At 34.1% G+C, this 27347-nt stretch overlaps 1 protein-coding gene across 1 annotated transcript in view; it reads right to left on the bottom strand.

The window, feature by feature from the left end:
• Positions 1-663: 663 nt before the first annotated feature.
• atp7a (ATPase copper transporting alpha) overlaps positions 664-27347 on the bottom strand; it is a 52912-nt gene continuing 26228 nt past the window's right edge. The window contains exons 13-23 of the mRNA XM_073820051.1: positions 16394-16548; positions 15326-15460; positions 13624-13818; positions 13359-13541; positions 10397-10607; positions 10149-10295; positions 7295-7437; positions 7003-7206; positions 6705-6822; positions 4847-4949; positions 664-3784 (exon numbers count right to left, since the gene is read on the bottom strand). Coding sequence (XP_073676152.1) covers positions 3511-3784; positions 4847-4949; positions 6705-6822; positions 7003-7206; positions 7295-7437; positions 10149-10295; positions 10397-10607; positions 13359-13541; positions 13624-13818; positions 15326-15460; positions 16394-16548 — 1868 coding nt within the window. The 3' untranslated portion in view covers positions 664-3510. The remainder of the gene's footprint in view (positions 3785-4846; positions 4950-6704; positions 6823-7002; positions 7207-7294; positions 7438-10148; positions 10296-10396; positions 10608-13358; positions 13542-13623; positions 13819-15325; positions 15461-16393; positions 16549-27347) is intronic.

Here is a 27347-nt window from a genome sequence, read left to right as displayed (position 1 = left end):
TTTGTATTCATAAAGAATGTATAAAATTCATAAAGAATGAATTGCATGATATAAACTTGCAATTGTGAGAAATAAAGAATGTATTGTGTGATATAAAGTTGCAATTGTGAGATATCAAATCAGAATTACAAGATAAAAACTCCCAATTGCAAGTTATGAAGTAAAGATTACATGATATAAACTTGCAATTCTGAGAAATAAAGTCGCAACTCTGTGATATAAACTTTCAATTGCAAGTTATAAAGTCAGAATTTCGAGATATAGACTCGCAGTTCTGAGAAATGAAGTCTGACTTGTGTGATTCATATTAGTCTTTTGTTTCTCCTCAGAACTGGACTTTATAACTCGCAATTATGACTTTTTTCTCGCAATTGTGAGTTTATATCTAGCAATTCTGACTTTATAACTCACAACTGTGCATTTATATCTCACAGTTCTAAAAAAAAAACAGTCAGAATTGTGAGAAAAAAATAATTGCGAGATAAGAGTCACAATTACCTTTTTTATTTTTGCTCGGTGGCAGAAACGGCTTCCATAGTGAGCTGTGCTTCATGCATCTTTTTTGCATGCAAAATTTTACTGAAATGTCGCTAATGCAACAAATACAAAATTACCAGGCGAGTGCAACAATCACCAATCCTCTTACACTGAAACAAATACATGTTGGCTTATTGAAAACTGATTGTTTATTGAAAGAATATGATGCAAAACTACAATAAGAATTGTCCCAGACACATTTAGTAAAACAATCAAGTGCATAAAACACAATTTCAGGATGTCATTCCAACTTAAGCACATTTGGCAAAAACCAAGCAAACTAATCATTGTTTTCTAAGGAGTGCACTTGTTTGGTTTGAAGACTGCATCGCTTAATTGACCTTGAATAACAGTAACAAAACTTCCCCTGGACTATTTGTTTTTTGGATGATTTTCAAAATAATATTTCAGAATGTCAGTATTAGTCAATTGTTTCAGTAACCTGATTCAGGTCATGTTGTGACAATATTTCTGTATCTGTATTATGTATCAGTGCATTAATGCACAAACGGCTGTGTACAAATGCGCTGCGCTCAGTCACACTTTCACATAAACCACTGGCTTTTCAAATCAAGTGAAGATAAAAAAACAAACAAACAAAAAAACTACATTTAAAAGCTAGGTTGATGAGCTAATGCACATTTAAACATGGCAAAGGCAGCTCAAATGTTACAAACAGTTGCTGAAGGATAAAACGAATATACGGAATCTTAAAGACACTTATAATGCTTTAGCGTTTTCTTGGTTACTAAGTTGTGATCACACACGACCTTGTCCTTCTGAGACAACGCTGTTTTCTTTGGAATGTACTGCATCTCAGCACACAAGACAAGAATATGAAAACATAGAGTTCATTTGTTCACCTTTAAAAGAAATTGTCACATTCCTTCATGTCCCATAAAGTATATAACATACTATAAATAAATGACGCAATAAATATTCACTTAATCATAAAACACAATAAATCACTTTTAAATTGCTGTTTTCACAAAAATAAAACTGATTTCAGATCTTTTTTTTTTTTTGTAGTCGATTTTCCTTACCTGGATTGTCATCCTTAAAGAAACAGTGCACCCAAAAATGAAAATCCTGTCATTCATTCACCCTCAAGTTGTTTCAAACCTCTACCTTTCTTCAACAGAAGAAAGAAACTCTTGAATGTAGCAATTGTGCAATTCTTAAATTGTTCGCAGAATTGAGATATAAACGTACAATTGCAAATTATAAATTCAGAATTACGTGATATAAACTCGCAATTCTGAGAAATAAAGTCGCAATAGAGTCATAAAAACTTACATTTTTCTCAGAATTGAGTTATAAACTCACAATTGCGAGTTATAAAGTCAGAATTGAATCATATAAACTTCCAATTCTAAGAAATAAAGTCGCAACTTTGTGATATAAACACAATTGCGAGTTATAAAGTCAGAATTGCACGATATAAACTCGCAATTCTGAGAAATAAAGTCGCAATAGAGTGATAAAAACTTGCAATTCTTACATTTTTCTCAGAATTGAGATATAAACTCACAATTGCAAATTATAAATTCAGAATTACGTGATATAAACTCGCAATTCTGAGAAATAAAGTCGCAATAGAGTCATAAAAACTTACATTTTTCTCAGAATTGAGTTATAAACTCACAATTGCGAGTTATAAAGTCAGAATTGAATCATATAAACTTCCAATTCTAAGAAATAAAGTCGCAACTTTGTGATATAAACACAATTGCGAGTTATAAAGTCAGAATTGCACGATATAAACTCGCAATTCTGAGAAATAAAGTCGCAATAGAGTGATAAAAACTTGCAATTCTTACATTTTTCTCAGAATTGAGATATAAACTCACAATTGCGAGTTATAAAGTCAGAAATGAGTCATATAAACTTCCAATTCTAAGAAATTAAGTCGCAACTTTGTGATATAAACACAATTGCGAGTTATAAAGTCAGAATTGCACGATATAAACTCGCAATTCTGAGAAATAAAGTTGCAATTGTGTCATATAAACTCGCAATTCTTACATTTTTCTTAAAATTGAGATATAAACTCACAATTGCAAGGTATAAAGTGAGAATAGTGTCATATAAACTTGCAATTCTAAGAAATAAAGTTGCAGTTGCGAGTTAAAGTGAAAATTGCATGATATAAACTCGCAATTCTGACATATAAACTCGCAAGTCTTACATTTTTCTCAGAATTGAGTTATAAACTCACAATTGCGAGTTATAAAGTCAGAAATGAGTCATATAAACTTCCAATTCTAATAAATAAAGTCGCAACTTTGTGATATAAACAGAATTGCACGATATAAACTCGCAATTCTGAGAAATAAAGTTGCAATTGTGTCACATAAACTCGCAATTCTTACATTTTTTTCAAAATTGAGATATAAACTCACAATTGCGAGTTATAAAGTGAGAATTGTGTCATATAAACTTGCAATTCTAAGAAATAAAGTTGCAGTTGCGAGTTAAAGTGAGAATTGCATGATATAAACTCGCAATTCTGAGAAATAAAGTCGCAATTACGTCATATAAACTCGCAAGTCTTACATTTTTCTCAGAATTGAGATATAAACTCACAATTGCGAGTTATAAAGTCAGAATGGCATGATATAAACTCAACCGTGTCATAAACTTGCAATTTTTCTCAGAATTGAGATATAAACTCACAACTCTGTGAACACATCACAAAACAGAAGAACGAAACTCACTTGAGTGTGACTAAATGACAGAACAGTGATTTTTGAGTCAACTATCCCTTTAAATTGGCCACTAAGAATACTCGGAATGTAAACGGAGAGCCTCTGAAAGCCTTTAGTGAAACGAACGGCCAGACGACCAAAGCTGCGTCAGCTGATCCATGCAGCATCACAGTGAGGATCCTCCCATGAGGCCATTGAATTTTGGGTTTTGACTTGGATGCCCCTCGTCCACCGGCACTGAGGTAAAGCGAGCCGGCGGAGCCGCTCAGACGAACTCCTCCTCGCAGTGAGCGTCTGCCACCAGCAGCGAGTGTTTGTCGGGTTCGCTGAGGGCCATGCTGTTCATGGAGTGCTTGTCGGAGCGCAGCGAGTTGATGGAGACCCGGCTGTAGTTGACGATGCGGTCCAGCAGGCTGAGTTTGGGCGAGGGCCGCCGCAGGTCTCCCATGCCGATGTGAACGCTGACGTCCGACAGACTGCCGTGTTTTCTCACCTCGCCCAGTCGTTTTTCCAGTTTCTCAGCGCTGGGTTTGGTGTAACTGCAGAAACAGGAAATGAGGGTCATTATCCCATCATCAAGCAAATGCTTAAAAAGCCTGCTGACACCAAAATAATGAACTGTGTTACTAAAGCAGGGTTCCTGCAGATATGAACAAGTGAAATTTAAGACTTTTTAAGACCTTTTTAATACCACCTTATATGAAATTTAAGACCTAAACCTGTAATGGAAATAGATATTATATTACATGCATATGTGTGATATTTAATGTGTTTAATGTAAAAAGTAAACAAAATTTCATGGCTGTCATAAATTAAATTTATTACTACGATATACAGTGAACTTTCCATATCAGCAGATACTATTCCACACAAAATATCCCCATAAAAGTACCACTAGAAATATCTGATGTAAAAAAAAAAATTCTGAAGCGATTTTTTTTTTTTACTTTTGAAATGTATGCGTACCTTTGAAATTTATTTTATGAATTTATCAATAAATTCTAAATGGCTGTTAGCAGTGAGATTACATAATTTACACCGCAAAATTAAAAGTGAGATTAATGTTTTAAATACATTTATTGATTTATAAATATATAAATTAGAAATGTTATATAAATACTGCGATTCTGTCTGAAGACGCTGTAACTTCCACAGAGGGAGAAAAAAATCTACAGTTGTTAGCAACTGGCCTTAGCCAAGCCCTATATTCAGTTTTTCCAAGCCCAGTATCGCTAAACTTGCACTTCCCCATAGCTAAAAAGTTAAATCCATGTGACTTCTGCGGTACAATCCGAGAGAGACTCGCGCCAATAACAGAAAGCTGATTGGCTATTGCATGCTGGTCTCATTTGTAGTTTAAATTCAGCAAATTATATTTGGAATAGTGAAATAAAGAACTACAACACCACGGAAACAACAAAAAGAGAATTTAAATGAGCATTAGAGGTAGCGTTACATGGACATCGGAAAAATAAGACCTGTGTAAAATTACTTAAGACCTAGAACAGCGAATTTAAGACTTTTTAAGGCCTAAAATTTAGATTTTTAAATTTTAGACTTTTTAAGACCCCGCGGAAACCCTGTAAAGCATGTGCAAATACCATTTGAGTAAGAGGGAGGACAGCACTACAGACACGGAGGAGGCAGCCATCGCAGCAGAGCCCATCCAGGGCTGAAGCACCAAACCCACCGGCATAAACACACCTGTGAACAACAGCATCCAATAACACGATTCATACAGATACTGGGGCCGGATTCACCAAACATTCTTAAGAATTTTTTTTTTTCTTAACTGCCATTTTCTTCTTTATTTTTTAAAATAAGAAAAAAGTTACGAATATTTTGTATTCCCCAAAAAATCGTCTTACGAACAATCTTAAGTAAAAAGATAAGAATATTCTTAAGACAAAAATGAAGAAAATTCAAATTCTTGAAAAGAATCTTCTTAAAAACCATCGTAAATAACTTCTTAAAGTTAGGATAGCCAGAGACTTGTCTTAAATCCCAAATAGTAAGATTTAATTAATTTATTGGTTTATTTCAAATTAACTGTTAAATGTAAGCATTGCAACACTACTAGCTACATATAATACATATTAGGACTGTTAATAGAGATGAGCACGAGTTCGCTGAAGTGACAGCAATGGCTGATAATGTAAACAATGGTCGGTCATGATTAGCCTGTGTATGACCCTACTTTTTGCCGACATCAAAACTTAGTAGCAACTCTACAAAATCAAGTCAGATAGGGAGATTTAATTAAACATTTTTTATTTTACCTGGCCGATAAATACGGCCGTATTTAGCGCGTATGAATGCGCAGGACGTGTTTGCTGTAGCAGCTCACACACATACCGGAAGCGTTCATTCGGACGAGGGAACAAAAACAACACAAAAGTGAATAAAACTATTTTCACTAGGATAATCTGCAGAAACCACAAAAAGACGTTTTTAAATGCGTTTTCAGCCATGTATTCACTCAGGTAGATGTATCATTTTTTTTTCTTAAGAAAAAAATTACGATGTTCTTAAGAACATATTTGAGAACTTCTTAAGATAAATTCTAAGAAGTTCGTAAGAATGTTATTACAGGGTTTCTGCAGGATTTTCAAATCTTATTTAATGCCTTTTAATGCCCTTTTTAATGCCATTTCTAACATTTTTAATGCCATACGCAACCAATAACTTAACCAACTGTGTATGAATGTGTGAATATTATAATGCATTTTTTTCATGCGGTCTTACAATGAGGCAACAATGAACATACATTACTCTGCTGAACATAATTAGAAATGGATCAGGAGACAGCTTAAAATGTCAGCGTTTATTTGCAGAGTTCAAAATTTCAAATATCAATTCTGAACAGAAAAATTTCAGAAACTTTGAACTCTTAACTCTTAAAACTGGCCGCTCTTAAAAAGTCACACAATTATACCAAACTGCTTCCGTGTTTATCATACTTCGCGACAGTGAATCAAAGTTATTAACTATACAGGCTACATTCAAGATAAATTGGTAATATTTGTTTCTTCAACACTATCTAAAGTTTTAATGCCTGTATAAAACAATTTAATGCTTTTTAATGCCATTTAAGGCCTTAATTTTCTCAAAATCAATTTAATGACTTTTAATGCTTTTTAATGCCCCACGGAAACCCTGTATTAAGTGCAATTCTTGAAAAAATCGTAAGAAATTTCTTAATTTATTTCTTAAGAAGATATTCGTGAATCCGGCCCCTGTACAATGTAATTATAAGACTTTCAATTAATTAAGTCCTCGCAAAAAGATTTGCAAATGATTAGTGAGCCATGCTTCAAATTCCCGACCTGAATAATGATTCGCCAACCATCATTTCAGAAAACGACTCTGTATCATAAATCCTCTAAATGATTCCGTGCTCAATATAATAATGCTGAAATAATTAAATATTTTCATCTTATTTGGTGTAATTGCTCTCACCTGCAGCAATGGGAATCCCCACAAGATTGTAGATCAGTGCAAATACAAAGTTGATTCTAATTCTTTTTACCGTCTTCTTAGAAAGGTCGATACTCCCAACAACATCAAGAAGATCATTCTGTTTATAACAAAAATAAATGATTAATCAAAAAGAAATGTGTTAACCTAAACAATACAGTTTTTGCATGTGGGGTTAAAAGGGGGGCAAGGAAAGGAAACACATTTCTAGCCCAACAAATGGCTGCTTTTGTCAACCACAATACAACTCAACATAGCACAGTCAATACAGTCTCCATACCCTGATGAGCACCACGTCGGCCGCCTCGATGGCTACATCCGTGCCCGTGCCTATAGCAATCCCCACATCCGCCATGGCCAGCGCTGGGGAGTCGTTCACTCCATCGCCCACCATAGCTACACGTTTTCCCGCTAGCTGGAGCTGCTCCACTTTCGCCACTTTGTGAGATGGCAATACTTCTGCAAACACCTTCCTTATGCCCACCTGGACAGAAACCCACAACTTCAGCTGCTGAAATTCACAGCCGCATGAGGACAATTATTGTTTAAGGAAATGGTAAAGGGTGCTGTACCTGGGCAGCGATGGCTCGAGCTGTTTTGCTGTTGTCTCCCGTCATCAGAATGACCTCCAGCCCCATTGCTGTGAGAGTGCGGACGGCCAGCTCGGCCTCAGGCTTCACTGTGTCCGCTATGGCCACCATGGCACAAAGCTCATCTGAGACGAAAACAGCAGACGTGCTCAAAATAAACACTGGGCACACTTTTCAATCTTGAATTGCAATTAATTAACCTCCGTTACTCTAAAAATCCACTTAAGTTATTCTATGTGTTGATGTAATTTCAACTGAAACAGAGAGAGCCCCGCCCCCTTTTTAAAATAGCCAATCGCATTTCGTTTATATCACAGCTTGGGCTAAAGCTGTTTGAGTTTGGTAAAGTCGTATTTGACAATGTATGACAGTCACAATCTCATCTTTATCGCTATAAAATATACCATTCTGTGTAGAACTTAAATGGGTTAGATACATATGTGACCCTGGACCACAAAACCAGTCATAAGGTTAAATTTGTCAAAAGTGAGATTTATACATCATATGAAAGCTGAATAAATAAGCTTTCTATTGATGTATGGTTTGTTAGGATAGGACAATATTTGGCTGAGATACATCTATTTGAAATCAGAAATCTGAGGGTGCAAAAAAATCAAAAAGACTGAGAAAATCACCTTTAAAGTTGTCCAAATTAGGTTCTTAGCAATGCATATTACAAATCAAAAATTACATTTTGATATGTTTACAGTAGGAATTTTACAAAAAATCTTCATGGAACATGAACTTTACTTAATTTCTTAATGATTTTTGGCATAAAAGAAAAATCTAAAGTTTTGACCCATGCAATGTATTTTTGGCTATTGCTACAAATATACCCCAGCGACTTAAGACTGGTTTTGTGGTCCAGGGTCACATATTATGGTCACATAGCGAAACCAGACTTCATTTGCTCCAAAAGAAGGCACATTTGGACTGTCTGAATCGTTCCCTATGCCCTATATAGTGCACTACGTGCCATTCACCGTACAAAAACACTGATTCTGTGAACAAGTGACCGATTTCAGCCACAGCTTCAGCGTCTATTTATTTAGATTCTAGAGAGCATTTGATTGGACAAAGTTTGATGAGAAGTTTTGAATGCATCTATTTTGTCAATGCGAATTTTGTCCTTGTTTTGAAACACACTAGGTTATAGATAACTTTAAGGCTAATATTTTCATACTAAAAGACCAAAAACTTCAATTTTGATTTCATGGGGACTTTAAAAACAGTAAAGTCGAAATACTTTGAGAATAAAGTCATAATATTTTGAGATTAAAGTCGAAATACTTAGAATAAAGGAACTTTATTGTTGTTCTCTTAGTGTTTCGACTTTATTCTCGTAGTATTTCGACTTTATTCTAAGTATTTCGACTTTAATCTCAAAATATTATGACTTTAATCTTGTTTCAATAATCTTAAATTAAATTTTTTTTTTACGTGGCACTAAAACGCATCATAAAATGTTGTGCTTTTATAAAACAAAGAAAACAAACGGATGCGCTTTCTGTTGTCTCGGTCTTTTTACACTGGAGTGCATCACAAAAATGAATCAAAACTAAATGAATAGGCTACTTGCCTCATACACACAAGAATATGTCCAGAGAAAGCTTGAATGTCTGCTCACATTTCAAAACGATTACTCTCTTTTTATGTAATCCATATGAAAGGTGCGTCACTGAACTGTGAAGATGGCAAGTCAGTATCATTAACTTCATCTAACTTCAATAAATAAATAAATTATATCCTCGCAATTTGTTTTCCAACTCATTCATGGTCATTACTTTTGCCGGTGCTTTGAGACGAGCTTTATTTGTGCATTTGAGTGCTGAATAGGCTAAAGGCTTATTATGTTTCAATATGGGCCTACTTGTGTGATTAGTTGACTAATGGCTTAAATGAACGACTACTAGTCAACTAGAAACAATAAGTTGGAAGCAGCCCTAGAATTGAAAGCTTAAAGGAACACTCCACTTTTTTGGAAATAGGCTCATTCTCCAACTCCCCCCGAGTTAATAAGTTGAGTTTTACCGTTTTGAAATCCATTCAGCCGTTCTCCTGTTCTGGCGATATCACTTTTAGCATAGCTTAGCATAGTTCATTGAATCCTATTAGACCAATAGCATCGCATTCAAAAATGACCAACGAGTTTCCATTTTTGTCCTTTTTAAAACTTGACTCTTCTGTAGTTATATCGTGTACTAAGACCGGTGGAAATGCAAAGCTTCAATTTTCTAGGCTGATAAGATTAAGAACTACTCTCCCATTCCGGCGTAATAGTCAAGGAAGTTTGCTGCCGTAATAAGGCTGAAGCAGGAGCAGTAATACCACGCAGCACATGTGCAAATGCTAAACTAGCTGGGAACTCATTTCTGATAATACTCCGCCTGCTTCGGCCATATTACGGCAGCAAAATTCCTTGACAATTACGCCGGAATGGAAGTGTAGTTCCTAATCTTATCAGCCTAGAAACTCACAGCTTTGCATTTCCACCGGTCTTAGTACACGATATAACTACAGAAGAGTCAAGTTTTAAATACAACAAATATGGAAACTCGTTGGTCATTTTTGAACGTGATGCTATTGGTCTAATAGGATTCAATGATCTATGCTAAGCTATGCTAAAAGTGATATCGCCAGAACAGGAGAACGGCTGAATGGATTTCAAAACGGTAAAAATCAACTTATTAACTCGAGGGGAGTTGGAGAATGAGCCTATTTCCAAAAAAAGTGGAGTGTACCTTTAAAAAAAACTTTTCCAATCAAACTCTTTCCTTATGTTTTTGCATAGAAATTCATAGGGATCAAAGAGTGTCTGAAATAAAGTCTCACTCACTGTCCACAGCCACCAGCACAGCAGTGCGTCCTCTTTTCTCGTGCTCCGTCATGGCTTCATCTACATCTGCTCGCACCTGCAGCGCATTCCTCCTCATCCACTCTCTGTTTCCTATCAGCACCGTGTATGAGGCCGTCTGGACTACAGCTGAAACCGCAAAACATCGCAATCTCAGAACTTTCAGAACTGCATTTCATTTTCAGTATACAGCCAATGGGGTCTTGCAAAAGCGGTCATGTGACACTCACTGAGCGGATGCGGGTCCATGATGAGCGGGTGGTCATTGCTGTGCGCTCTGGTATCGCTGATCTGGATCAAGACAGCATTGCGCTGGTTCTCCTCGCTGTCGCTGTCGTCTCTCTTCAGCAGGTTCTCTGTGTTGCTGACCAGACACCTGATCCCACAACCTGGCACAGCTTGGAAATCTGTACAGGTGCCAAGAGACTCCGTACCCAGCTCCTGAACACAGAAGAGGCATTGTAAATCCAAATGCCAAATACAGACTTTCATGCAAATCAAGCACTGATACAGGGACTGACATTTAAAGCAGTCACAAAACACCCCAAGAACAAACTGTACTGGCAGTACGTTGCCGTTCGAAAGTTAGTCAATTGCTGGTAGCCATTGACATGCATAGTATGGATAAAAATACTATAGAAGACAATGGAGACGACAGGGCTCTACACTTGCGTTTCTTTTTAGGAGCACAGTCAAAATTTCAGAAGCACCTTCTAATCAATAAGCAAAAATTTAATAAAAAAATAAAAATAAAAAATAGCCTTCCCATTACAAGGTGATATTTGACAAGGTGATCTTGTTTTTACCTTTGTAATGGGATTTTTCTAACTTTATTAAACGTATGTCATCTTATGTCAAAAAAAAAAAAATTTTTTTTTTTTTAAATTTCTAATTAAAACAACCGAATAAGAACAAGCTGAATAAGAATAAGTTACCAATCAAATGAAATCAGTATTAACAAAATTAATTTGTACTACAGAGGTGGCATAGAAGAACACAAAGGTGGCTTGTAGGTGTATTTTCATATGCAATCAAATTGATAAATGCATGTTGAGATTAATATTTTTAAATACAGAAATATTAAAAGATACTTTAAAAATAAAATTAAATCTACCAGTGAGTAAGACCTTAATTATTTACATACGCAGCCATTAAAAAGTTAGAGTATGATTGCTGGTAGCCATTGACTTGAAACAAAAAATACAATAGAAGTCAATGGGGATGATAGGGCTCTACGCTTGCTTTTCTTTTAAGAAGCACAGTCAAAATTTCAGGAGCACCTTCAAATCAATAAGCAAAAATTTTGATAAAAAATTAGCCTTCCCATTATGAGGTGATATTTGACTCCTCAAAGTGATTTGTTTTTATCTACGCAAACTATTTATATTAAAAATATGTCATCGTTTTTGTCAAATTTAAATAAAAATTCCAAGTAACTAGTAATTAATTACTTTTTAATTGACAAGAAAAAATTAAAAATTAAAAAGTTACTTTTTTAAATAAGTAATGCCAGTTACTTTTCCCCCCATTTATTTATTAAAAGCTCTCCTGTCCTCATGTTGAGAGAAATTGTGAGCAAAATGTTACTTTAGTTCTAGAATAAATGCGAACATGCAAAAAAATAATCTCACTCACTAAACAAAAAGATGCAGTATTCCTCAAAATGAATAACAACAGTGAAATTCAACACAAACCTGCTATAATTAAATGTTAAGTACAAATATCCTTTTTGTATTTAATCCCATTTTATTAACCGATGTCTTAGCTGCCGACCTTCGATGATCCGATTCATCCATACTAATAAGCAAAAATTACTCAAGATAAACTAACATTTGTTTTCCTTTTTTTAATTGCTGAAGAGTTGACATTTTTCTTCTGCGGTCTACTGTACAGACTGAATCTACTTTGCTCTAAGCCTGAGGCTTTCGGTGTGGAAAGGCCAAAAATTTGACAAAAATAGAACTTTTTATAAAAACAAACAAGCAAGCCCTGTCCAGATTTATAAAGTAACGCAAAAGTAATGTAACACATTACTTAGTTACTTTTTAACCCTCTGGGCCTCCTCATTAAGGGGTCACACTTGGCTCCCTCGCGGTAAAAAGTGACCGAAGCCTTAAAAAGTAACTTTTTTTTTTCTTCAGGAAAATCAATTAAATACATTTTTGTTCAATAATATTTTGTAATTATTATTTAGCATTTTGAGCATTTTTTGTGAATCTATGCAATATTTATACAGTTTTAATGAGCAATTTTTTCCCAGTAGAATTATATTTTATATTATATTTTTTAATTAATTATGTATTTATTATTTTTCAATAAATACAACATTTCACATTAAAATAGAGTAAAAGCATTTAAAAATCCATTTTTTAAAGTGAAAATTGCACCATCTAGTGGCATAAAAAATAAAAACTTGTGTAATGCCATGTAAACTCCTGTATCTCCCCATATACATATATACAGGGGCTTTGGGATTCCTATTGTTTTTTTCTTTTTACTGTTTCTTCATTTTATTAGGCTTTGCATTTAGAAATATATTCAGACATTCTAAAAGATACATTTTGGCAAGGTTTAGATATTTTTTTGATTGGATAAATATCAGGTTTTGCATTTTTCTGCTTATTTCTGTGTGTCTGTGTGTGTCTGTGTGCGCGTGTGTGTGCGTGTGTGTGTCAGTTCTGTACTTTTGTTATTTTAGAGTGTCAGTCCTTGCTTGCTGAACACTTCTTTTCAGCACAGTTGCTCATTTGTAGCTTGTATTACCAAAAGATTATCTGAATTATCACATTTTTTTGTATTTCCCATTCATTTCCTATGTCGGTCATTTTTGACCGCGAAGGAGCCAAGTGTGACTATTTTTTTTTTGACCCTTCAACATATCCGAATCATGTCACTGATTTTTTTTGTGTACTCACATAGCTAATGCAACAAAAGTCACCAAGTGTCATCTCATTTGGATGAAGCTACGATTTTTAAAAATTCAAAACTTAAAATTTTTAGGTCAAAAATGACCGAAGAGGCCCAGAGGGTTAAGGGAGTAACTCAATATTGTAATGCATTACTTTTAAAAGTAACTTTCCCCAACACTGTTCACCTGCAGTGTCTCCCCTTAACATAGCTTAAACTAACTTAGTTTAACTTGTAAACACAGTCTGTAAGTAAAGAAACAACACACTATGAAGTCAAACTGACCTGTTTGCAATATTTGGTGATAGCAGCACCCAACGGATGTTCACTGTTGTTTTCAGCTGTGCCGATGATCGCCAGCAGCTTAGAGCGTGGTATCCGATTCCCCTCCACCAGCATCTTCACCTGGACCACTTTGGGAGCTCCGTAAGTGATGGTGCCGGTTTTATCAAACACAACGGTCTGAATCTAAATGCACAAACAGATTTATAAAACGGTTTTCCTCTGCACAACAGCATGAGAGCATTCAAATCAGCGGCTCATCTCTGACCTTGTGCGCCATCTCTAACGGCTCGCCTCCCTTGATGAGGATCCCGTTCTGAGCTCCAACCCCTGTTCCCACCATAACCGCTGTCGGGGTGGCCAGACCCAGAGAGCAAGGGCAGGCGATGCAGAGGACAGTGATGGAGGCCTGGAAGGCGAAGCGGATGACAGCCTCTGCCTCAGAGATGCTCTTATCATAACCCTGCAGAGAGAGACGATCACTATTTCAATGCTTTTAAAGAGCGAGCATAAACCTCAGAATTAAAGGGATATTAAACCCAAACATGAACATTGGCTATTACTTTACTCAACCTCAGGCCATCCAAGATGTACAGTGCCTTGCGAAAGTATTCATACCCCTTCACTTTTTTCACATTTTGTTATGTTGCTGCCTTATGTTAAACACTCCCTGCTCCATAATGACAAAGCAAAAAATAGGTTTTTAACATTTGTGCAAATTTATTAAAAATAAAAAACTGAAAAGATCCCGTTGCATAAGTATTCATACCCTTTTCTGGGACACTCGAAATTCAGCTCAGGAGCATTCATATTGCTTCTAGATGTTACTACACTTGGAGTGGAGTTAAACTGTGGCAAATTCATTTGAGTGAGTCTGATTTAGAAAGGCACACACCTAACAGCTGAAAATGCATATCAGAGCAAAAACCAAGTCCTGAGGTCAAGATAACTGCCTGTAGAGCTCAGTGACAGACTTGCGTTAAGGCGATGATCTAGGGAAGAGTTCAGAAACAAAATCTGCTGCACTGAAGGTTGACAGAAGCATTATCCATAATGGAAGATGATTGGAACAACTAGGACTCTAGAAAATGTCTGCCAGCCCCATCCAAGCTGACAGAGATGGAGAGGTGAAAAGGTGAGGCAAAGAATGGCAGATAATTGCCAAATGCAGATGTGCAAAGCTTGTCACATCAGACCCAAAAAGACTTGAGGCTGTAAAGGTGCTTCAACTATGCACTGAATACTTATGCAATGTACATATTTCAGTGTTTTATTTTTAATAAATTTGTAAAATTTGCAAATCTGGTTTTTGCTTTGTCATTATTATGGTGTATGGAGTGTAAATTGATGTGGGGGGAAACTTATTTAAAGCAGTTTAACATAATGCTGCAACAATCATGTGAGGCATCTGAAAGCAAGAACTGATTCAACTAGTACCATTTCAAAAGAATGATTCGTTCATGAAATGGACATTACTCTAGACCTATTTAGGATTTGGATTACAGGTAATAATGTTGTAAATAATAATTTCTTGCACGTTTTACTTCATAAGACCCCGATATATTGTCAGGAGCCATGGGTATTTTACTTTGATATGCTTTTTGATTTTCAAAAACAGGCAGCTACTGACTTGTATTTTATAGATCAACAAGGACCACGGTTTCAGCTGAAAATCTTTACTGTTCTACTGAAGAAAATAAGTCACCTCTTGGATGACCAGATAGTGAAAAAAGATCTATCCTTTTAAAGCCTTCAAGTATGAATATTTTCAATGGCACATATCATGAAAAAAAAGGATTTTTCTTGCTCCTCTGAATTAAGAGTTCAATATAGTGTGTAAACACAATCTAATGTTCGCAAAGCAAAGCTTACTGAAACCTAAATAAACTTTGACAAAATGAAACCTAGAAAAAATGGCAGCTGAAATGGCATTCTGGCTCAACGTTAGACGAACATGTGTCTTCACTCACAGGGAAATACTTCTCCACAAGCGAAAAGTTCACAAAGCCGATCAGAATCCAGGCTATGAGAGTCAGGACGGAAACCACAACGATGAACGGGACGAAGTAGCCACTGATCTTATCCGCAAACTGCTGGATGGGAGCCTGAGATTGGAAAGTTTAAAAGAAGGTTTGGTAAGTTAGATATGCAGATCCTGTACAATGGATGAAAAGAATGCACTGACAGTCAAATATTTGGACGAATTTTATTGAATTTGTATCTGCAAACTTGCAAGGGGACCCTCATTAAATTATTCAAAAGAAAGCAAGCTTTAAAAAAATGGTTTTATTTTCTGTAGAGTTCCCCAGGTCTTGAATATATTTTGAATATATTTTTCCAACTTATGCCACCTCTGAAATATTTTATCAGGTAGAAAGTGTGTTTAAATATATATTTTAAATCATTATCCTGAATCCAAAAATAAAAGACAATAACATGCAAAAAAAAAAAAAAAAAAAATTTTTTTTTTTTTTTCCCGAAACAAACTTTTGCTCTTTTTATTTTTATCAGATAATGAGTTAAATTTTTTTAAATTTTTATTACATTTTTGAGAGTCGAAAACATTTTTAGAATGGTTTTTATAAATATATATTTATATATGCAGTTCCTGCTAAATTTTCATATATCCATTTATTTTACTTCATAGTTTTGATTGTGTTCCAGTTTAATAGTGAAGCACAAATATTTGTGTCCAAACTTTTAACTTGTAATGCAACTGTACATGCAAATACATATCCTTTGTGGTGTTTTTATGATGCTATTTAATTCATTTTTATATATTATTATATATTAACTTACAATTTCTTACAATTTATATATTTTTATTACTGATTTTATCATAAAATTTACATGAATTTGAAAATAACATTCATAAAAGCAAAACTAAATACAATTTGCAGAACTATCTCAGTCTTGCAAATAAATAAATGAATAATTAAAAAAAGAAGGAAGCATTCATCGAGGCTAATCAGGAGAATCAGAAGCTGTTATTTTTAAAACTCATGACACAATAGCAGATGCTGAGCTGACAGACGCACCTTTGAAGTCTGCGCCTCCTCCACCAGTTTGACGATCTGAGAGAGGGTGGTGTCTGTGCCCACATGAGTGGCTTTGATCAGCAGAGAACCATTCTGATTGATGGAGCCAGCGATTACGGTGCTCCCCAGCTTCTTAGTGACGGGCATGGCTTCACCTACAGCACAATAAACACATCATTATACCACTTTGTTTCAGTCTTTGCACAAATGGGAAATGAATTGAAAAAAAAAAACATTAAACTGAAAGTCAATTTCTAGATGATTTTGAGGAGAGGTGTTGTCGGTCTGTCATTGCTATGCAGTTGTTTGAAATTTCTAGGATGTTCTATGTAGTTACTAACTGGCCCAAATCATAAGAGCACAACTCATGTCTAAATAAATGGTTTTAGAGCTACGCAATACTAAAATATGACAATTCAATATTTGTTTGGATTTTGACAACAATAATTAAACAATATTTTGTTTTTGTGCTGGTACCTTGGCTGATTTAGGCTTGTGATCGATAGATAAACATGACACTAAAAACACCAGTAGGTGGCAGCGAGTCCTTGTCTAGATGAGTGATTCACTGAATCACTGACTCAAATGATTTGTTCAAAATGGTTGATTCATTTAGAAACTAAGCAATTAACTGTCTTTACGAATGGATCACTGAATCACTGACTCAAATGATTTGTTCAAAATGGTTGATTCATTTAGAAACTAAGCAATTAACTGTCTTTACGAATGGATCACTGAATCACTGACTGAAATGATTTGTTCAAAATGGTTGATTCATTTAGAAACTAAGCAATTAACTGTCTTTACGAATGGATCACTGAATCACTGACTCAAATGATTTGTTCAAAATGGTTGATTCATTTAGAAACTAAGCAATTAACTGTCTTTACGAATGGATCACTGAGTCACTGACTCAAATGATTTGTTCAAAATGGTTGATTCATTTAGAAACTAAGCAATTAACTGTCTTTACGAATGGATCACTGAATCACTGACTCAAATGATTTGTTCAAAATGGTTGATTCATTTAGAAACTAAGTAATTAACTGTCTTTACGAATGGATCACTGAATCACTGACTCAAATGATTTGTTCAAAATGGTTGATTCATTTAGAAACTAAGCAATTAACTGTCTTTACGAATGGATCACTGAATCACTGACTCAAATGATTTGTTCAAAATGGTTGATTCATTTAGAAACTAAGTAATTAACTGTCTTTACGAATGGATCACTGAATCACTGACTCAAATGATTTGTTCAAAATGGTTGATTCATTTAGAAACTAAGTAATTAACTGTCTTTACGAATGGATCACTGAATCACTGACTCAAATGATTTGTTCAAAATGGTTGATTCATTTAGAAACTAAGCAATTAACTGTCTTTACGAATGGATCACTGAATCACTGACTCAAATGATTTGTTCAAAATGGTTGATTCATTTAGAAACTAAGTAATTAACTGTCTTTACGAATGGATCACTGAATCACTGACTCAAATGATTTGTTCAAAATGGTTGATTCATTTAGAAACTAAGCAATTAACTGTCTTTACGAATGGATCACTGAATCACTGACTCAAATGATTTGTTCAAAATGGTTGATTCATTTAGAAACTAAGCAATTAACTGTCTTTACGAATGGATCACTGAATCACTGACTCAAATGATTTGTTCAAAATGGTTGATTCATTTAGAAACTAAGTAATTAACTGTCTTTACGAATGGATCACTGAATCACTGACTCAAATGATTTGTTCAAAATGGTTGATTCATTTAGAAACTAAGCAATTAACTGTCTTTACGAATGGATCACTGAATCACTGACTCAAATGATTTGTTCAAAATAGTTGATTCATTTAGAAACTAAGTAATTAACTGTCTTTACGAATGGATCACTGAATCACTGACTCAAATGATTTGTTCAAAATGGTTGATTCATTTAGAAACTAAGTAATTAACTGTCTTTACGAATGGATCACTGAATCACTGACTCAAATGATTTGTTCAAAATGGTTGATTCATTTAGAAACTAAGTAATTAACTGTCTTTACGAATGGATCACTGAATCACTGACTCAAATGATTTGTTCAAAATGGTTGATTCATTTAGAAACTAAGCAATTAACTGTCTTTACGAATGGATCACTGAATCACTGACTCAAATGATTTGTTCAAAATGGTTGATTCATTTAGAAACTAAGCAATTAACTGTCTTTACGAATGGATCACTGAATCACTGACTCAAATGATTTGTTCAAAATAGTTGATTCATTTAGAAACTAAGTAATTAACTGTCTTTACGAATGGATCACTGAATCACTGACTCAAATGATTTGTTCAAAATGGTTGATTCATTTAGAAACTAAGTAATTAACTGTCTTTACGAATGGATCACTGAATCACTGACTCAAATGATTTGTTCAAAATGGTTGATTCATTTAGAAACTAAGTAATTAACTGTCTTTACGAATGGATCACTGAATCACTGACTCAAATGATTTGTTCAAAATGGTTGATTCATTTAGAAACTAAGCAATTAACTGTCTTTACGAATGGATCACTGAATCACTGACTCAAATGATTTGTTCAAAATGGTTGATTCATTTAGAAACTAAGTAATTAACTGTCTTTACGAATGGATCACTGAATCACTGACTCAAATGATTTGTTCAAAATGGTTGATTCATTTAGAAACTAAGCAATTAACTGTCTTTACGAATGGATCACTGAATCACTGACTCAAATGATTTGTTCAAAATGGTTGATTCATTTAGAAACTAAGCAATTAACTGTCTTTACGAATGGATCACTGAATCACTGACTCAAATGATTTGTTCAAAATGGTTGATTCATTTAGAAACTAAGTAATTAACTGTCTTTACGAATGGATCACTGAATCACTGACTCAAATGATTTGTTCAAAATGGTTGATTCATTTAGAAACTAAGCAATTAACTGTCTTTACGAATGGATCACTGAATCACTGACTCAAATGATTTGTTCAAAATGGTTGATTCATTTAGAAACTAAGCAATTAACTGTCTTTACGAATGGATCACTGAATCACTGACTCAAATGATTTGTTCAAAATGGTTGATTCATTTAGAAACTAAGCAATTAACTGTCTTTACGAATGGATCACTGAATCACTGACTCAAATGATTTGTTCAAAATGGTTGATTCATTTAGAAACTAAGCAATTAACTGTCTTTACGAATGGATCACTGAGTCACTGACTCAAATGATTTGTTCAAAATGGTTGATTCATTTAGAAACTAAGCAATTAACTGTCTTTACGAATGGATCACTGAATCACTGACTCAAATGATTTGTTCAAAATGGTTGATTCATTTAGAAACTAAGTAATTAACTGTCTTTACGAATGGATCACTGAATCACTGACTCAAATGATTTGTTCAAAATGGTTGATTCATTTAGAAACTAAGCAATTAACTGTCTTTACGAATGGATCACTGAATCACTGACTCAAATGATTTGTTCAAAATGGTTGATTCATTTAGAAACTAAGTAATTAACTGTCTTTACGAATGGATCACTGAATCACTGACTCAAATGATTTGTTCAAAATGGTTGATTCATTTAGAAACTAAGTAATTAACTGTCTTTACGAATGGATCACTGAATCACTGACTCAAATGATTTGTTCAAAATGGTTGATTCATTTAGAAACTAAGCAATTAACTGTCTTTACGAATGGATCACTGAATCACTGACTCAAATGATTTGTTCAAAATGGTTGATTCATTTAGAAACTAAGTAATTAACTGTCTTTACGAATGGATCACTGAATCACTGACTCAAATGATTTGTTCAAAATGGTTGATTCATTTAGAAACTAAGCAATTAACTGTCTTTACGAATGGATCACTGAATCACTGACTCAAATGATTTGTTCAAAATGGTTGATTCATTTAGAAACTAAGCAATTAACTGTCTTTACGAATGGATCACTGAATCACTGACTCAAATGATTTGTTCAAAATGGTTGATTCATTTAGAAACTAAGCAATTAACTGTCTTTACGAATGGATCACTGAATCACTGACTCAAATGATTTGTTCAAAATGGTTGATTCATTTAGAAACTAAGTAATTAACCCCCTGGGGACGAAAAACGCCCTGGGGCGTTTTGAGGCAGTTTCCCAAAAGGAACTTTAATTACTTTGTCATTTCTGATTGTACAGATAAAAGCAGTACATCAATAAAATCTGTAAAGGGTCTACTTTTATTTGTATATACTCACAAAATCAAAAAACATTGTGATTTTGCAAAATAAAGAAAACAAAAAGGGTGTGCTGTCTGCCGCGTTGATCTCCGTGATCTTCATTCAGAAACGCGTCAGTAAAATATACTATAACTCAGCCAATATACAACACAGAGACATGAGCAATATGTCTAGACAAAGCTTGATATGTATACTTTTAAACGAAGTAAGTTTTACCGAAAACAAATATCCTGTGATAAAATAATCAATATGAAACCAACACGATGTCCAGTCTCTCCGGTCTGCTTCATTATTTTATAATTAGATCACGCCCACGAGCTGTTCGCTATTCATATTCAAATCGTCCACGTGAGGGCGCCGCGCCAAAAGTAGACGCCCACATCACGGTAAACAAAGGAGAAACTTCGTTCAAGTTAGTCATTTCTGGAAGAAGACTCTGTCAGGAATAAACGTACTTCAGAAGACATGAGTAAGTTTTTTTTTTCTCTTATTAGCCTACTTGTTAGTTATTACTGTGACAGAATGTGCAAACATTTTACCAGTTAAGACTTTTTGCCAACTATAATTCCTGACTACAGCAAGTGAAACATTATAAAGTACGTTTCATTTCACTGCATCTAAATGACTCATGATGCCAGTATGTTTTTAATAGTCTGTTCAATAAAGAATGATGCAATATAAAGGTTATAGTGTTCACATTTAAGCTTAACAGTTATAATATAGCCTAGTTTCTTTGTATTCTATAATACACACAAAGCATGCTTATGTTTGACTATAAGATCATAATTATTTATTTAGTTATTAATGTATCTTACAACAGTAGGATGTAATATGAGGGTTTACACTTAGTGTATGTTTTGACAATATGTATTAATACTGTGTTCTCGAATGGATGTTTAACACGATAAACAATTTTTATTAGTTTCTCAGATATAAAATGTCCTTTTTACGTTTGTACAAAATGCGTGGGTCTATGACTACAAAATCATAATATATATATAAATAAATATTATGATGCTGCTGATATTAACATGCTCACAGATGTTTTGTTTTGTTGTTTTTAGTGATTGGAAACCTGCTCAACACATGAATCCTGCTGACATTTACTTGAGTCTCCTCAAACTGTTTTCCTGAGAGCACTGTACCATCTTCAGATGTTAAAGAAGTTCTCAAGTGAATCTCAAGTTATTTTTCTTGATAAATAAATCTATTCAAAATAAGCTACAAACATATTTTGTCCTTATATTCCTCCTTCATTCATTCCTTTGTTCCTCTCAGTCATCTGACTGAATAACTAATTATGCGGCTCATTATGCAGGTCTTTGTCTTCTCAGGTGTGAATCACAGCATTATTCATGATCATTCACGCCTTCTTCGCATACAGCCATTCTAAACAAAAAGTGTCTTCAAAAATTTAAATCAATATACTGTTTTGTGTAAACAAGTGAACAAGATGATTTTCACATCATTTGATAGAAAAAACTCTAGCCTAACACATCCAGTTCTCAAAGTCTTGTGAACAAATATTCTGTATGTGTTTCATGACTTTATTTCAGTGACTTCAAAAATTTTGTTTTTCACTAAGCACGCATAAACGTTGTTTTCTCAAAAACACAAACATGTACATTCATGTTGCTTACATATTATTGTAGCCCAAATTGTGCTGATTACAATATAATCAGATTTGGGCAATTCATATGTTTTTAAGATACTGAAAAAAGCACAAATGTCAGGGCATGTCAAAACTTCTTCAGGGCCCAAAAACACCCTCAGTCCCCAGAGGGTTAACTGTCTTTACGAATGGATCACTGAATCACTGACTCAAATGATTTGTTCAAAATGGTTGATTCATTTAGAAACTAAGTAATTAACTGTCTTTACGAATGGATCACTGAATCACTGACTCAAATGATTTGTTCAAAATGGTTGATTCATTTAGAAACTAAGTAATTAACTGTCTTTACGAATGGATCACTGAATCACTGACTCAAATGATTTGTTCAAAATGGTTGATTCATTTAGAAACTAAGCAATTAACTGTCTTTACGAATGGATCACTGAATCACTGACTCAAATGATTTGTTCAAAATGGTTGATTCATTTAGAAACTAAGTAATTAACTGTCTTTACGAATGGATCACTGAATCACTGACTCAAATGATTTGTTCAAAATGGTTGATTCATTTAGAAACTAAGTAATTAACTGTCTTTACGAATGGATCACTGAATCACTGACTCAAATGATTTGTTCAAAATGGTTGATTCATTTAGAAACTAAGCAATTAACTGTCTTTACGAATGGATCACTGAATCACTGACTCAAATGATTTGTTCAAAATGGTTGATTCATTTAGAAACTAAGTAATTAACTGTCTTTACGAATGGATCACTGAATCACTGACTCAAATGATTTGTTCAAAATGGTTGATTCATTTAGAAACTAAGCAATTAACTGTCTTTACGAATGGATCACTGAATCACTGACTCAAATGATTTGTTCAAAATGGTTGATTCATTTAGAAACTAAGCAATTAACTGTCTTTACGAATGGATCACTGAATCACTGACTCAAATGATTTGTTCAAAATGGTTGATTCATTTAGAAACTAAGCAATTAACTGTCTTTACGAATGGATCACTGAATCACTGACTCAAATGATTTGTTCAAAATGGTTGATTCATTTAGAAACTAAGTAATTAACCCCCTGGGGACGAAAAACGCCCTGGGGCGTTTTGAGGCAGTTTCCCAAAAGGAACTTTAATTACTTTGTCATTTCTGATTGTACAGATAAAAGCAGTACATCAATAAAATCTGTAAAGGGTCTACTTTTATTTGTATATACTCACAAAATCAAAAAACATTGTGATTTTGCAAAATAAAGAAAACAAAAAGGGTGTGCTGTCTGCCGCGTTGATCTCCGTGATCTTCATTCAGAAACGCGTCAGTAAAATATACTATAACTCAGCCAATATACAACACAGAGACATGAGCAATATGTCTAGACAAAGCTTGATATGTATACTTTTAAACGAAGTAAGTTTTACCGAAAACAAATATCCTGTGATAAAATAATCAATATGAAACCAACACGATGTCCAGTCTCTCCGGTCTGCTTCATTATTTTATAATTAGATCACGCCCACGAGCTGTTCGCTATTCATATTCAAATCGTCCACGTGAGGGCGCCGCGCCAAAAGTAGACGCCCACATCACGGTAAACAAAGGAGAAACTTCGTTCAAGTTAGTCATTTCTGGAAGAAGACTCTGTCAGGAATAAACGTACTTCAGAAGACATGAGTAAGTTTTTTTTTTCTCTTATTAGCCTACTTGTTAGTTATTACTGTGACAGAATGTGCAAACATTTTACCAGTTAAGACTTTTTGCCAACTATAATTCCTGACTACAGCAAGTGAAACATTATAAAGTACGTTTCATTTCACTGCATCTAAATGACTCATGATGCCAGTATGTTTTTAATAGTCTGTTCAATAAAGAATGATGCAATATAAAGGTTATAGTGTTCACATTTAAGCTTAACAGTTATAATATAGCCTAGTTTCTTTGTATTCTATAATACACACAAAGCATGCTTATGTTTGACTATAAGATCATAATTATTTATTTAGTTATTAATGTATCTTACAACAGTAGGATGTAATATGAGGGTTTACACTTAGTGTATGTTTTGACAATATGTATTAATACTGTGTTCTCGAATGGATGTTTAACACGATAAACAATTTTTATTAGTTTCTCAGATATAAAATGTCCTTTTTACGTTTGTACAAAATGCGTGGGTCTATGACTACAAAATCATAATATATATATAAATAAATATTATGATGCTGCTGATATTAACATGCTCACAGATGTTTTGTTTTGTTGTTTTTAGTGATTGGAAACCTGCTCAACACATGAATCCTGCTGACATTTACTTGAGTCTCCTCAAACTGTTTTCCTGAGAGCACTGTACCATCTTCAGATGTTAAAGAAGTTCTCAAGTGAATCTCAAGTTATTTTTCTTGATAAATAAATCTATTCAAAATAAGCTACAAACATATTTTGTCCTTATATTCCTCCTTCATTCATTCCTTTGTTCCTCTCAGTCATCTGACTGAATAACTAATTATGCGGCTCATTATGCAGGTCTTTGTCTTCTCAGGTGTGAATCACAGCATTATTCATGATCATTCACGCCTTCTTCGCATACAGCCATTCTAAACAAAAAGTGTCTTCAAAAATTTAAATCAATATACTGTTTTGTGTAAACAAGTGAACAAGATGATTTTCACATCATTTGATAGAAAAAACTCTAGCCTAACACATCCAGTTCTCAAAGTCTTGTGAACAAATATTCTGTATGTGTTTCATGACTTTATTTCAGTGACTTCAAAAATTTTGTTTTTCACTAAGCACGCATAAACGTTGTTTTCTCAAAAACACAAACATGTACATTCATGTTGCTTACATATTATTGTAGCCCAAATTGTGCTGATTACAATATAATCAGATTTGGGCAATTCATATGTTTTTAAGATACTGAAAAAAGCACAAATGTCAGGGCATGTCAAAACTTCTTCAGGGCCCAAAAACACCCTCAGTCCCCAGAGGGTTAACTGTCTTTACGAATGGATCACTGAATCACTGACTCAAATGATTTGTTCAAAATGGTTGATTCATTTAGAAACTAAGTAATTAACTGTCTTTACGAATGGATCACTGAATCACTGACTCAAATGATTTGTTCAAAATGGTTGATTCATTTAGAAACTAAGTAATTAACTGTCTTTACGAATGGATCACTGAATCACTGACTCAAATGATTTGTTCAAAATGGTTGATTCATTTAGAAACTAAGCAATTAACTGTCTTTACGAATGGATCACTGAATCACTGACTCAAATGATTTGTTCAAAATGGTTGATTCATTTAGAAACTAAGCAATTAACTGTCTTTACGAATGGATCACTGAATCACTGACTCAAATGATTTGTTCAAAATGGTTGATTCATTTAGAAACTAAGCAATTAACTGTCTTTACGAATGGATCACTGAATCACTGACTCAAATGATTTGTTCAAAATGGTTGATTCATTTAGAAACTAAGCAATTAACTGTCTTTACGAATGGATCACTGAATCACTGACTCAAATGATTTGTTCAAAATGGTTGATTCATTTAGAAACTAAGCAATTAACTGTCTTTACGAATGGATCACTGAATCACTGACTCAAATGATTTGTTCAAAATGGTTGATTCATTTAGAAACTAAGTAATTAACTGTCTTTACGAATGGATCACTGAATCACTGACTCAAATGATTTGTTCAAAATGGTTGATTCATTTAGAAACTAAGTAATTAACTGTCTTTACGAATGGATCACTGAATCACTGGCTCAAATGATTTGTTCAAAATGGTTGATTCATTTAGAAACTAAGCAATTAACTGTCTTTACGAATGGATCACTGAATCACTGACTCAAATGATTTGTTCAAAATGGTTGATTCATTTAGAAACTAAGCAATTAACTGTCTTTACGAATGGATCACTGAATCACTGACTCAAATGATTTGTTCAAAATGGTTGATTCATTTAGAAACTAAGCAATTAACTGTCTTTACGAATGGATCACTGAATCACTGACTCAAATGATTTGTTCAAAATGGTTGATTCATTTAGAAACTAAGCAATTAACTGTCTTTACGAATGGATCACTGAATCACTGACTCAAATGATTTGTTCAAAATGGTTGATTCATTTAGAAACTAAGCAATTAACTGTCTTTACGAATGGATCACTGAATCACTGACTCAAATGATTTGTTCAAAATGGTTGATTCATTTAGAAACTAAGCAATTAACTGTCTTTACGAATGGATCACTGAATCACTGACTCAAATGATTTGTTCAAAATGGTTGATTCATTTAGAAACTAAGCAATTAACTGTCTTTACGAATGGATCACTGAATCACTGACTCAAATGATTTGTTCAAAATGGTTGATTCATTTAGAAACTAAGCAATTAACTGTCTTTACGAATGGATCACTGAATCACTGACTCAAATGATTTGTTCAAAATGGTTGATTCATTTAGAAACTAAGCAATTAACTGTCTTTACGAATGGATCACTGAATCACTGACTCAAATGATTTGTTCAAAATGGTTGATTCATTTAGAAACTAAGTAATTAACTGTCTTTACGAATGGATCACTGAATCACTGGCTCAAATGATTTGTTCAAAATGGTTGATTCATTTAGAAACTAAGCAATTAACTGTATTTACGAATGGATCACTGAATCACTGACTCAAAAGATTTGTTCAAAATGGTTGATTCATTTAGAAACTAAGCAATTAACTGTCTTTACGAATGGATCACTGAATCACTGACTCAAATGATTTGTTCAAAATGGTTGATTCATTTAGAAACTAAGCAATTAACTGTCTTTACGAATGGATCACTGAATCACTGACTCAAATGATTTGTTCAAAAACGGATTCATTCAGGAACGAAACACCTCAGTGTTGCTCTGAGACGCACACAAATGTTCACAAATGTTGTTGTGCTAAAATGTAACTCACTCACATTTGTGATCATGCACTAATATTTAGGAAAACTGCGGATGGTTGTATGTGATGTTACATAACTATATGTGACCCTGGACCACAAAACAAGTCTAAAGTAGCACAGGTATATTTGTAGCAAT

Source organism: Garra rufa, chromosome 16, assembly GCF_049309525.1.
Source record: "Garra rufa chromosome 16, GarRuf1.0, whole genome shotgun sequence".
NCBI lineage: Eukaryota > Metazoa > Chordata > Actinopteri > Cypriniformes > Cyprinidae > Garra > Garra rufa.
This window is presented reverse-complemented; position numbering and strand designations above follow the sequence as displayed.